This window comes from Fundulus heteroclitus, chromosome 23 (genome assembly GCF_011125445.2).
Source record: "Fundulus heteroclitus isolate FHET01 chromosome 23, MU-UCD_Fhet_4.1, whole genome shotgun sequence".
Lineage (NCBI taxonomy): Eukaryota > Metazoa > Chordata > Actinopteri > Cyprinodontiformes > Fundulidae > Fundulus > Fundulus heteroclitus.
The window spans coordinates 26190682-26202883 of NC_046383.1; the positions used below are offsets into that span (position 1 = coordinate 26190682).

General features: G+C 42.8%; 2 protein-coding genes across 5 annotated transcripts; one reads left to right on the forward strand and one right to left on the reverse strand.

Annotated features, from left to right (window-relative positions):
- Positions 1-1656: 1656 nt before the first annotated feature.
- On the forward strand, positions 1657-8061 carry cltb (clathrin, light chain B). 4 transcript variants are annotated; one of them, XM_021317694.2, is made up of 7 exons: positions 1657-2100; positions 5639-5673; positions 5770-5890; positions 6013-6124; positions 6373-6393; positions 6782-6835; positions 7265-8061. In XM_021317694.2, exons 1-7 carry the CDS (start codon positions 1944-1946, stop codon positions 7434-7436), a joined length of 672 nt encoding a protein of 223 aa, XP_021173369.1. In that variant the 5' UTR covers positions 1657-1943; the 3' UTR covers positions 7437-8061. The 4 variants fall into 4 exon arrangements, with proteins under 4 accessions (XP_021173369.1, XP_021173452.1, XP_012720109.1 ...); XM_021317777.2 differs by lacking the exon at positions 6782-6835 and having other exon boundaries at positions 1658-2100; XM_012864655.3 differs by lacking the exon at positions 6373-6393 and having other exon boundaries at positions 1658-2100.
- Positions 8062-9057: 996 nt separating this feature from the next.
- Positions 9058-11856, reverse strand: higd2a (HIG1 hypoxia inducible domain family, member 2A). Its single transcript, XM_012864852.3, has 2 exons — positions 11642-11856; positions 9058-9641 (listed from the first exon to the last, which is right to left on the reverse strand). The coding sequence occupies exons 1-2, from the start codon at positions 11826-11828 to the stop codon at positions 9475-9477; spliced, it is 354 nt and encodes a 117-aa protein (XP_012720306.3). The 5' UTR covers positions 11829-11856; the 3' UTR covers positions 9058-9474.
- Between the last annotated feature and the right edge of the window lie 346 nt (positions 11857-12202).

The window sequence follows — 12202 nt, forward strand, 5'->3', positions numbered from 1 at the left end:
AGAGGTAGCCTAGTTAGTGAATGTGCACGTCTGTGGTTTAATCCAGCTTTTCTGCGGACCCTGAGAGATTTCTGGTGATCGCAAAACGTTACGAAGGCCAAGGAACAAAGCAAACACGTCTGTGATAAAGTCATGGAGACAGATTAAAAAAAAAAAAAAGAAGCTGGTTAGGCTTTGACACGATGTCCGTAGCTTTGAACATCTCACAGGTGTGCTGCTCAGGCCATCATGCTGTAATGAAAACTTTATGGCAGCACTGCAGAGCTCGTAACAAATGGCCAGGTTAGGAGAGCGGTAAATCATTTTAAAAAAGTCGCCTGGAAGACCGGTAACTCTGGAGGAGCTGCAAAGATCCATCGCTCAGGTGGAGGAATCTATAAACACGACTATTCGTCTGAAAGAGTAGCAAGATTGAACGCCACAGGAGGTCACATTGAGATTATAAATACGAATAAAAAATGTAGAGAAAATAGCAAACACTAGGAAGATGATGTTCTGGTCAGGTGAAACTGAAATTAGACTTTGTGTAACTGTGTGGTGAAAATCCACACCACACAGGACTGCGAACGTACCACTCCCAGTGGTGAAAAATGGTTACTGTGGTTCATTGTTGGGGGAGGCTTTTCTTCAACGGGGACAGGACAGTGAATGGTGGAGATAAATCCAGAGCAACCCTGGAAGAAAACCTTATTACGGCCTACAAAGGACCTGAGACTGCCGGATAGGTTTGCCTCCCAGCGATACCCCAAACGCGAAGGAACTGCTTAGACCAAAGCGCATTCATGCGTGAGGAAGGGAATTCCAGAGCTAAATCCAATCGAGAAGCCGTGGCAAGATTTGAAAACAGCTGTTCGGAGATTGGCCTTGGGGCATTTTGAAAAGAAGCATGGGTGAAAACTTTTAATAGATGTTTAAAAACAAGAGCAGACACATCCTAAAAGACTGCAGCAAAAGACCGAGCCAGCCCACAGCGTTGGTGAACAAAGCTGCTGATTAGGGTTCCCCAACCATCAGGGGCCTCCCACAAAAGCTTTAACAAACTATAGGTCAAACTAGTTTATATTTATAAACTGAGAATGGGAATACTATAAAATTTCATTTGACGGTTTTAGCATACAGTATCTTACAACAATGAGAACACCCCTCAGATCTTTGTTCATAATTTACTATACCCTTTTATGGAACAACACTGAAGATACGATCCAGTGTAAATTGGTCAGTGTACAGCTTGTATAAATGTTAAATTGCTGTACCCTCAAAATAACAACACACAGCCATTAATGTCTAAACCGCTGGCAATAAAAGTTAGTACACCCTTAGGTGTACAGCTAGTAGGACATTACAAACTGTACTAAAGGGCACCTAATGTCACTACCACTAAAAATACATGTATTAGGCTAAATCCTGAGATAATTAGCAATTAGTACCTCTGAACTTTGTATTATATAGTTATATATTAATTGTAATGAAGTGGGAATTATTCTGTGAGCATAGTGCGAAAAATAAGTATATATCTACAGTTATAAATGCTAGTTTTGGTGTTGTTAGTACAACTCAAAATAACTTTGAAACTCTGGATGTCGCGCTGTCATGTTGCAGTTTCCACCATCGGCCAGCAGATGGAGACAGAGGACAAGGAAAGTGCAGCGGTACCTTCGGGGTGCTGCCCTTCTTCCAGCATCACACAGTGGATTAACAAGTGGAGAAATCATGAATCACCAGTGAGGGCCTTACATTTATTGAAGCCTTTATTGTTTGCTGTAGGCGGCTCGTTTGCTGTCTCCATACGCTGAGCAGCGTTTTCGGACCAACACAAACGAGTGTGCCGACTTAAACCTTTTTAACACAGCTCTTCTTTTAGTTTTTTTTTTTTGTTGTGGCTTCAACGTCAGCTAGCTCAACCTACTAGCCTCAGTTAAACTTGCACTTTTTTTGTGTGTACTATGGCCGACAACGGGGCGCACCTGGCCGAAGAGGACCCTGCGGCAGCTTTCCTGGCCCAGCAGGAAAATGAGATAGCGGGGATCGAGAATGACGGCGACGGTCTTGGGGCGCTGGAGGGAGCGGACGACATGCAGCCGTCCCCTACGGCCAGCTACGGTAAGTTCTGGGGTGAACTGACGTCCGCTTGATGCTAGCAGGCTAGCTGGCTAGCTTGCTCTCCGGTAGCTGCCAGGAAATGCTATAAGTTTGAGGAAAAACGCCCCAACGACATGCGTTTGTACTAAAATAACCGGATAATATAGCAGAGGAGGCGTGAATGTTATTAATTTACACGATGGACACGGCTATTTTTTTTAAAAAAATCTGACAAAGCGTTAGCTTTTTTAGCATAGCCTAGCCGTTTTTTTTAGTGTGCTTGTTTAGCTCACCTGCTCCGCGCGGTTTGCTTGTAAATAAAGCTTTTTTCCCCTAAAGGTTTTCTTTAAAACCGATTACGGCGGACGCAAAAACACAAGATTATAACATTGATGTATCAGCAGGTGACATATCTGGGAGATTAAGACGCTCACAGACAATTCTGTACCCCAATTCAGTAGGTTTTGCTGACTGAAGAATTCTTCTAATGTTGAACACAATACATTTCTGTATTATGACTTCAATTTTGGGGGGTTTAAAAAGAGACTGTGGTAAATGGAGAGCGCCAAACTAACTTTAGATCAGAGGACACAGTCGCAATCTCAAATGGGCCGCTGTGATAGATTAACTGGGGGATCCACTTGTGATGGCAGCTTGACAGACGCCAATGTTTCTGTAGGCGTGGCTTTTCAGGACCCCCCTTTACCGAACCAGGAAATGGAGCGTGTTCAATTTTTAAGAACGTTTTTTTATTAGTATTAATCAATTAATTTATCTATTATCAAGCAATTAACATTGCCATTTAAAAAAAAATTATTTTAGAGAGGATGGCAAAAAATATACATAAACAGATGAAGATTACAATTCAAAAGAACAAAGTATTACATATAACAGCAGGGGATTTATGTCAAGACAAACATTTAAATCAAACATAGAAAGAGTCATGGAAATATGAACAACAAAAAGTGGATGCAATTAGAATAGCAGAAATTGTAAGAAGTCAAAACACAATTTTTTTTTTACATATCTGTCTTTTTTTAGCAACTTTTAAGAAGTACAGATCATTGCAAAAATGCCATATGATTCCGTGACGCGTCTATTCGGATATTAAATACTCTATAAGACGGTCATTTATTGTAGTAGTGCTGCATGCTGCGCTTTTTAAATGAATTATATCTGGGGGGAAAACTAGCGTTAAACCAGCTTACTTTTGTTCATCTGCTGTTTGGGAGCAACTAGCTTTATTTTTTTCTTTATTTTAGCTCTCCTCTTGTATGATATTTAAATGTTTCATGATGAGACTTTTTAACCTCTGTTTATGTAATTGTTCAGAGGCGACTAAGGAGGGCCTCTTGGAGAAAAACATTAACGTCAGGGATGGATTTATTTTTCCTCTCTGTTTCAGAGTAAAGTAAAAATAGCCTTAAGGGCCAAACCCAGTTATGTGACTTCCACGAAAGAGCTGTCGTTTTCCAGTGTTAAACCAAAGGAATCCTAATGTTTAAATATAAAATACCATTCCACTTGTTGCAGTGTGTTATCGTCCAAATAACACCAGATGGAGGCAGATCACAAGCTGGGCTGTTTGGGCTCTCTCTGCACACGGCACCGCTGTTTAGCGCAGTCTCCTACCGCAGCGTAGTGATCTTTAGATTAGATTAAACATATTGTTTCCCATTCCTCACTCCGAGTAACACGCACGCACGTGCTGGATAGATCTTAAAGGAGAAACTGGAGACATTTTCCAAACCCGTTTATTTATGTAAGCTGCGTTTTGATCAGGCAACGACACGGCCGCCTAGTCTTTACAAGAACCTGTGTCTTTAAACTAGTTCATCTAGGTCTGACCTTTAACCCATTTTTGTTTGTGTGTGTGTATATATATATATCTATATATATATATATATATATATATATCTATATATATATATATATATATATATATATATCTATATCTATATATATATATATATATATCTATATATATATATATATCTATATATATATATATATATATATATATATCTATATCTATATATATATATATATATATCTATATATATATATATATATATATATATATATATATATATATATATATATATATATATATATATATATCTCCCCATTTGGACATCATAACTAATTGGTGTTTCTCTGAGATGCCTACACTGCCGTATTGGCTGCCAGCATTGTCATTTAGATTGTTTCATTGCAATCCAACTTAATCTATTGGCCTTTTTCATTATTATTTGCCCTCGTATGGACAAAAAACGCCACATCAGCAGGTCTGTGATTAGGGTTTCATTAGATTTGAGCCTAGAATATACAAACAAATGCCGACTCCCGCCTCGACACGTTGCGTGACACGTCGGGAGTAACATCATGCGTGTTGCATGATGGGACAGGATCTGAGCCAGACAATACAAAGCACTCGTGAGGCAACAGATGTTTTCTTAATATGCAGCTCCCTCTACGGGAACACCACAGGGATTTACGCGTGGGATCTAGTTGTAGGTGACGGCTGTTTGGTTAGGGAGTGGTTTAATGTGAAAAGAGATCCGATCCAGATTTCTTTATGTTTATTTCCATAAAACATGCCGGTCACAAAAATGAGAAACTGTCCCCTTCAGGTAACATTGCTGCCATTTATGCATCCTGACAGTAACATTGGCAGTATTTTAAAACCGGCATCGACACAGCCACCTTCTCTTTACACACATCTGGGTTGCACGTAATTTTCAACCAGTCGACCTCTCCAGTTAATCTGTCACAACGGGCCACTTAAACTATAGCACTTAAAGAAAACATTATTATAGCTGCAATTTTCTAATAAAGTCCGAAGCTGATTGTTTTCCTTTCTGCTCTCTCTAGAACTAAATTCACTTCGGATCCTCAAAGAAATTGATATTTGTGATTAATATTTTTTACACACAACGGATTTAAGATGACAGCAATAGTAGTGCCCTTGGTTTACTTATATTTTTGCTTTTGAAGCACCTTTCAAACAGATTTCCTGTGCTGCATTTCCCATGGTAAACAATATATAAAATCTTAAAATTTGGTTTGAAATGGAAGAGAAACACCTGAGTTCTGAAATAATTTGACTGTGTCGGCCTCTTTATTCATACATGGAGTTTTCCTAACAGGATTTCACCTTTTTTAATTAGCTTATCGCCAACAGATGTCTGTTTAAAATGCGTTAATTGCTGGAAAGTTCACAACAATTTCCCATTTAAATCATCCGTTTGCTTTACTGCCTTTTTATTTATTGTTAAACGTTTTGATGGCCCCTTTTACACATGCTTGTCAGTTTAAAAAAGTTAACACGAGTCAGAGAGCCGGAGCCGTGGCAGACGTTGACTTCACGCCTTAAAATCCCGTCCCGGCCGACGGAGCGGCGGCGGCGGCCCAACAGGTCCGGCAGCATTTCTGAAGTCGGAACAGTTTCAAGAGCGAAGCGGTTAGAGCGCACAGACGGCAGGCAGGAACCCTCCTAGACGCTGGTTTTAACCGTCAATCTCTTTCTCTCTGCTCATTATGTTCGACGACTCTGAAGAGGAGCCCGCCACGGTGAATGGAGACCTGTTCCAGGTGAGCTGCCTCCTCTTTCCCTCGTGAAGGAATTCCTCCGTTCACCAGCCTTCGTGGCTCTGACTCCTGACGCCCCTTGTGAAAAAAAAAATGCAGGAGGAGGCTAACGGGCCGACGGACGGCTACGCGGCCATCGCCCAGGTGGACGTCCAGAGGCAGGAGCCGGAAAGCCTGCGCAAGTGGAGGGAGGAGCAGAAGGCTCGCCTGGAAGCATTAGGTAGGGAGGACGTGGTGGAGTCTCCATCGCTTTTCTCTGCATGTCCGTTAATGCGTCGTACGCTGGGCCTCGTTTCCCTGTTTTAAAACGTGCCGTTTTTTGCCGTCTCCCCCTGTGATAAGACTCAGCTTCCAAGGCGGCAGAGGCAGAGTGGAAAGAGAAAGCCAAAAAGGAGCTGGAGGACTGGCACGTGCACCAGGTGGAGCAGATGGAGAAGAACAAGGCCAACAACAGGTGAGGCGCCAGCATTTACATTAAATATGCTTTATTCAGCTTTAATGTTCTTTATCTGTCTGAAATTAAACAGTTAAGGACTACGGGGCCTCGTGTTTTAGTAGTCCAGTGTCTATATTGTAGATTAGAAGCACCGATGTCGAGTGTGGATTAGTTTCTTTAAGCAGCAGACGTGTCTTCAGACGTGTGCCGCTCTGTCCTTCTGTCGTTGAAGCTAACCAGATCTTCTTCTCGCCACTTTCCAACAGACTCTGTCCAAGTCTGGCACGGTATCACTCTGCATCCGTCAGCTGTAGTGATTGTTTTTGTTGTTGTTGTTCTCTCTGAGCCCTGAGAACCAATCCTCTGATGAGATGTTAATCCAGAGCTGTCCGGCCAAGTAAAAAAAAAAAAAAGAGCCTGGAACCTAAAAAAATAAATAAATTAGAGCACATTTTTACATCCAAGCTCCCACCACCAGGGGGCGCTGGTCTTCCCGGCTCGTTGCCTGGCAGGTCAGTGTGTTTTGGGCCTTTTGTCCAGCTCCCTGCTCATCAGAGCGTTCTCTCAGGGCGCTCCTACATCCCGGCCTAACGCTGCTCTGCCTGTTGTTTCTGACACTAACACTGTTCTCCTCTCTCTCTCTCTCTCTCTCCTGCTCTCTGGGCCGTGCGCTAGGATTGCTGACAAGGCTTTCTACAAACAGCCCAACTCCGACGTTATAGGCTTCGTGTACGTTTACGCAGTTCTTCTGCCTCTTAACGCCTCCCTCCTGCCCGACGCATGCTTCCCCGCAGCCTTTAGATTGCTGGGATTGTTTCTGAGATGTCTGCCGTGCATTTCTAGATGAGACGGAGAAGTAAACTGTCAGACGCACGTTTAGTTAGGCGTGGTGTTTAAGTGTTTGGCCCTTTTTCACGGTTTGTCACATTGCAACTGTAAACTGAAGTGTGGCTTGCCTTTGTGTCCATCGATTATGCACTTCTTTTTTTTTTTTTTTTTGTGATGAAATCAAGTAGAAAATCTTTAATTTTGTGTTAAGAATCCTTCTGCGAGGCCTTGTAGATAAAGATCCCAGTGGTCCTAGCTCGCCGTCGTAGGATTAAAGCCCGTAGGCGAGCCACTTTCAGCCGTTTCTCATCCGTCTCCCTCTCGCCGCAGATCATCCGAGGAGGCCTTCCTGGCAGAGAGCGACGGCGACAGCCCGGGGACCGAATGGGAGCGTGTGGCTCGCCTGTGCGACTTCAACCCCAAAACCAGCAAGCAGGCCAAGGATGTTTCCCGAATGCGCTCGGTGCTCATCTCTCTAAAACAGACGCCGCTGGTCCGCTAACGGCGCGCCTCGGAGAATGTTTAGTTAACCTCGCCTTTTCAGTTTGAAGCGCCACGTCGCCTCCGGATGACCTGAGTCCTTTCCCAGAAGCCCCCCCTGCCACGTTGAACCTTTTCAGACTCCTTGCCTTTCTCGACGCCTACGTATTGATAACCTGACGGCCCTGTTACACATTTCTAGTGTTTCTGCTTTAACTCCACAGTACTGAAGAAAATACTGTTACTAGAAGGGTTTTTTTTCCTCTTTAACTTATAATTTTAGATCAACTTTATTGTTTCTACCTGCATTTTAATGCCCTGTTATGTTTTTTTAAACACGCCCCTTTGCTCCAACACTAAATGCCAACTAGATTGTACCCATTTATGCCTCTCATCAGTTTATAAGCATAAAACAATTGTTTGAATTTTCTGCATGAAGCCACTAATTGCTAAAGTTTTAGGCAGCAAATGTTATTTTTATTTCACAAACATACGCTTGTGGCCTTTCTGATCACGCTCTTACGCCCCTTTGAGTATGACGCCAGATGTTTCTCATCCATCAGGCAAACCTTTTACAAATAAAGAGACTCACAACCAAAGACTTCTGCTACCGTCTGAATTCAGAAATTAAAAATTGCACTTTTTTTTGTTGACTCTCCACCTTCTCTGTGTTACACCAGCACACACACACAGTTTTAAATACAGGGGTTCATTTCAACAGCGACATCTGCGTTCACATGTTGCCTGTAATGGACAGAATGAAGATTAAATCAGCAAATGCTTAAAAGGTGGAAAATATAAGGAGAGAAAAAAAAGGTGGGAATATTCAGATCTCTTCATTTTAACTTCAGACATTTCCCTGCTGAGCTTGTTGCCGTTTCAGAAACCTCGGAGATCACTTGAATAAAGCCGTGTGTAGCCCAGCATGCCGTGCATATTGTCACAGCTTTTTTTTTATGGGGGGGGAGATGTTTGGGGATTTATTCAGAACTTAAACCAGAAAGATTGATTTTAAAATTCTCATTTGTAAAAATGTTTCTCGTCAATTTGTTAAAGCTAAATGTTAAAGTGCGTTTGATTTCCATACCTGCAGTGCTGTAAAACGTATTTGCCCCGCTTGCAGATTTTCACTATTTGCTTTTTAACATTGAATCTTTTAGATAAAAATCAGAAAAGTAATCTAGTAAATACTGAATTAACTTTTCATTTTTTTTTATTTATGAAGCAAAACCTACTTGTATAAAACTTAAGTTAGCTCAAAAAACAAAAGCAACACCTCATGATCTGCTGATCTAATGACTGACGTCTCTCAGGAAAGGGTTACAGCCAACGGCAGTCAGACCCATTATCACCACAAACAAAGAAAAAACTAACTGAGCTTTACCAGGAGAAACAAAATGATGTACATTTATGCATTTGGCACACATTTTTATCCAAAACGATTTAAGGACGAGGAAACATGGAGGCTGATAAGCTGCTGAGAAGGAAGCCTACTAGTCAGGTTTAGTCAGAAGACCGTCTCTTCAGATCTCTGAAGAGACGGTCTTTGTGAAAAACATTTTGTATTTAATCGGGTCAGTCCGATCCTCAACACCAGATGAGCCCTTTCTCCCCATGTGATTTCACCTTCAAGCACTACGGAGGACTTTGACTTGGCTTTATTTAAAACCCTCCCATTGAGATACTTTTTCATTGCAGCATATTGAACCAGAGGAGCACAGTTAACCTGGAAACAGCTAGCTAGGGTTCGTTTTATGAGGAGAAAACATTTAATGTCAGGTTTGCGTAAGAAGAAACATGCGTCGTATCATTTATTCCAATGATAAACCATGTGGAGAACAAACCCAATCTCTCAAGGCCATTAAACCAGACTCCAGTTTCATTATTTGAGCTGAAAACGACACGCAGCAAAAACCTTTTATCACCATTCTGTGTCTTCTATAACAGAATAAAAACCCAATAAATAAGCTACGCGTCGTTCAGAGAGTCCAGATCCCACAGCCGATCCGGCCACGGCGAGTTGAGCGGACGCTGTTGAGGAGCGCGAGGTTCGTCCGCCTTCACTGCTTGGGTTTCAGCGTCGTGGCGAACACGCCGAAGATGATGGCGACCACGGTGAAGCCCTGGGCGAAAATACGACCCCTCATCAGCATCTGGGACTGCCTGGTTTTGCCTTGGTGGAAGGCGCGCAGGCCGTACATCAGCGCTCCGGCTGTTCCCAGACAACCTGAACGAGACAGAGGACAGGACAGAGCATGGACATGTGAGGACGGGGTGAAGCAGGCGGGCACTGAAGGGGCCTTCAGGTTACAGAGGTTAGCAGTGGTGCACAAGTTTCAATGGTTTTACTGAACTATTGGGGCGCGGTGCCTTACGAAGTAAAAATGTCGCTTGAACTTTGTGATATTAAAGCCACAAACATCTGTGATTTTATGTGATTGATAAAAGGAAAAATTATACTTAAAAATAATAATAAAAAAAAAAACAGCACAATGGGTTTTCTCCACCAGTATTGTGTCTCTAGTCAGATTTCATATCAATAGGTCGGTAAAATTTGGATTTTTGTCAAATTCTTTTGTGCTAAATAACTCAAGCTCAGTCTGACTGCATAGAGATGGCCGCTAACTGTAAACTGCGGTTTCTTGCATGGATTCAGGTCTGGACTTCGACAGGGCCTTCCTAACTCATGACTAAGCCTTCCCATTGTAGCTGTAGCCTTATCTTCATGTCGCTCTCCTGCTTGAAGCTGAGCCTCCACCCCCAGGTGTCGAATCTTTTGCAGCCTGCAACAGGTTTTCTTCCAGGATCGCCCTAAATTTGGCTCGCTCCATCTTCTGATCAACCCCGCTGCTGCCAGCTGGACGGTACGCTGAAGGATTTCACATTACTTTGTGTTTATCCATCACATAGAATCCCTATTAAAAAAATGCAATGAACTTATAGCTGCACGATATTAGAAATGTCGATCTGTGGCTACAGATGCTTATTCTGTTCTTTTCCTCTCTCCCCCTCATCTGGGCCTCCATCACCCGGTGACCTTTAGCACTGTGGCAAGGTCAACTGTGTCTGGTCTGAGCATCTGCTGCAGTAGCGCTCCGCCCAATCGGCCACATATCACACCGGCACGTCAAATCCAAGTTCACATCTGGAACGCATTAGGAAATTATTATTGAATTTCAAACATTCCTTTGAAATAGGAACATTGCACACACTGATCCTGCAATGACCATGTATTGCGCAGCCTTAATTGAGAGACATGGTTATATCTCTACAAAATGTGTGTGTGTGTGTGTGTATATATATATATATATATATATATATATATATATATATATATATATACACATACACAGGCAGTGGTGGTTCTAGACCAAATTTACCAGGGGGGGGGCAAGGTGTGGCCAGTGTTTTTTTCATAGGGGGACAGAACAAAAGAATTAAACTATAAAAACAGGGCAATATTTAATTGTTTGAAATATTAAGTGAGCCACTTGTGGCTCTGGAACTGCAGGTTTCAGACCCCTGATCTAGCAGATGAAAACTGTGATCCCAGCTCAATACGGCTGAAGCTAAACGTGAAACACCTTAATTTTTAAATCCTTGTTAGCGTAAAACTGTAAAGGTAAAAAACAAACAAAAACAAAAAAAAGTTGTCAAAGTGACCAATCAGTTGTGATTTCTTCACCAGTGCATATAAGAAGTGTATTTAATGTTATGTCTTTAGTACAGGGGCCAGGACCATTTCTGTAGGGGAACTGGCCCCTGTTGGCTCCTGTCTAGAACCGCCCCTGCATACAGGTAGGCTACTAGAAGAAGAAAACATTTGGCTTTACAAAGCCTTAAGTTAATATATTTTAATGTCGCTTCACTCCACAAAGTGGTTTGAAGCGTCTGAGCATTTAGAGTCCTGGGTGCAGCCATCTCTTTTTACCGTTCAACTTATTCCCTATCAGCCAGAATAACTTTGAAGTCACACACATAGACAGACCCTTGTTGTTGTAAAAGGGCGGCGCTGCTCACATTGACGGATTGCTTTCAAAGAACACACACAGCTTTCCTGGGGCGTTCACTCCCGAGGCTGCGTTGCGTCAACAGCCCTACGAAGCAAGGTTAGGGTGTAGCAGCGGACGCTAACGTGGGGCGCCCCAGCCCAGCTGTAGCAGAGGACACGGCGTACTGCGCGTGCGTCACTTCCGTCTGCAGAGCCTTCCTGCTTGTATAACTCACCTATGGGGACGAATGGATTCTCCTTGGTTTTCCTCATGAACTTCTCCTTGAAGGTCTCGTCTCTGGACCTCGTTTGGGGGGTGAAGCCTTCGATGACCGGGGGCCGAGACGGGTCAAACGGAACCGGCCCCGGCGCCTGAGGGTTGGGCGGTTGATCGGATACCGCTGGTGCCGCTGCCGCCGCCATGCTGAAGTTGGAACACTAACAAAGTGAACGCACTTCCGGTTAAAATATTTGATCACTTCACAATAAAAGCCTGACTGTTTACGAAGAACTAAACCAAGTCTCGGTCTAAAACCTCGGTTCCCAAATAAAGTTCGTGATTTCTAAGCGGAAATGTGTTTAGAAAGTTCACATGGTTAACATTATTCTATTAAAACTGTCCTAAAGACACATTTACACAACATGTGTAAAAAACGTACACCACACCCGCCGCTAGAGGGCAGTGCTGTACAACTTAATTCTTGTTTACCAGCAGTTGGTTGACGCACATCCCGGACATGTTGACGTTTCTGCGCTTGTAATGGTGCGCTTGAACCAGAGTGGTATAAATTAGATTC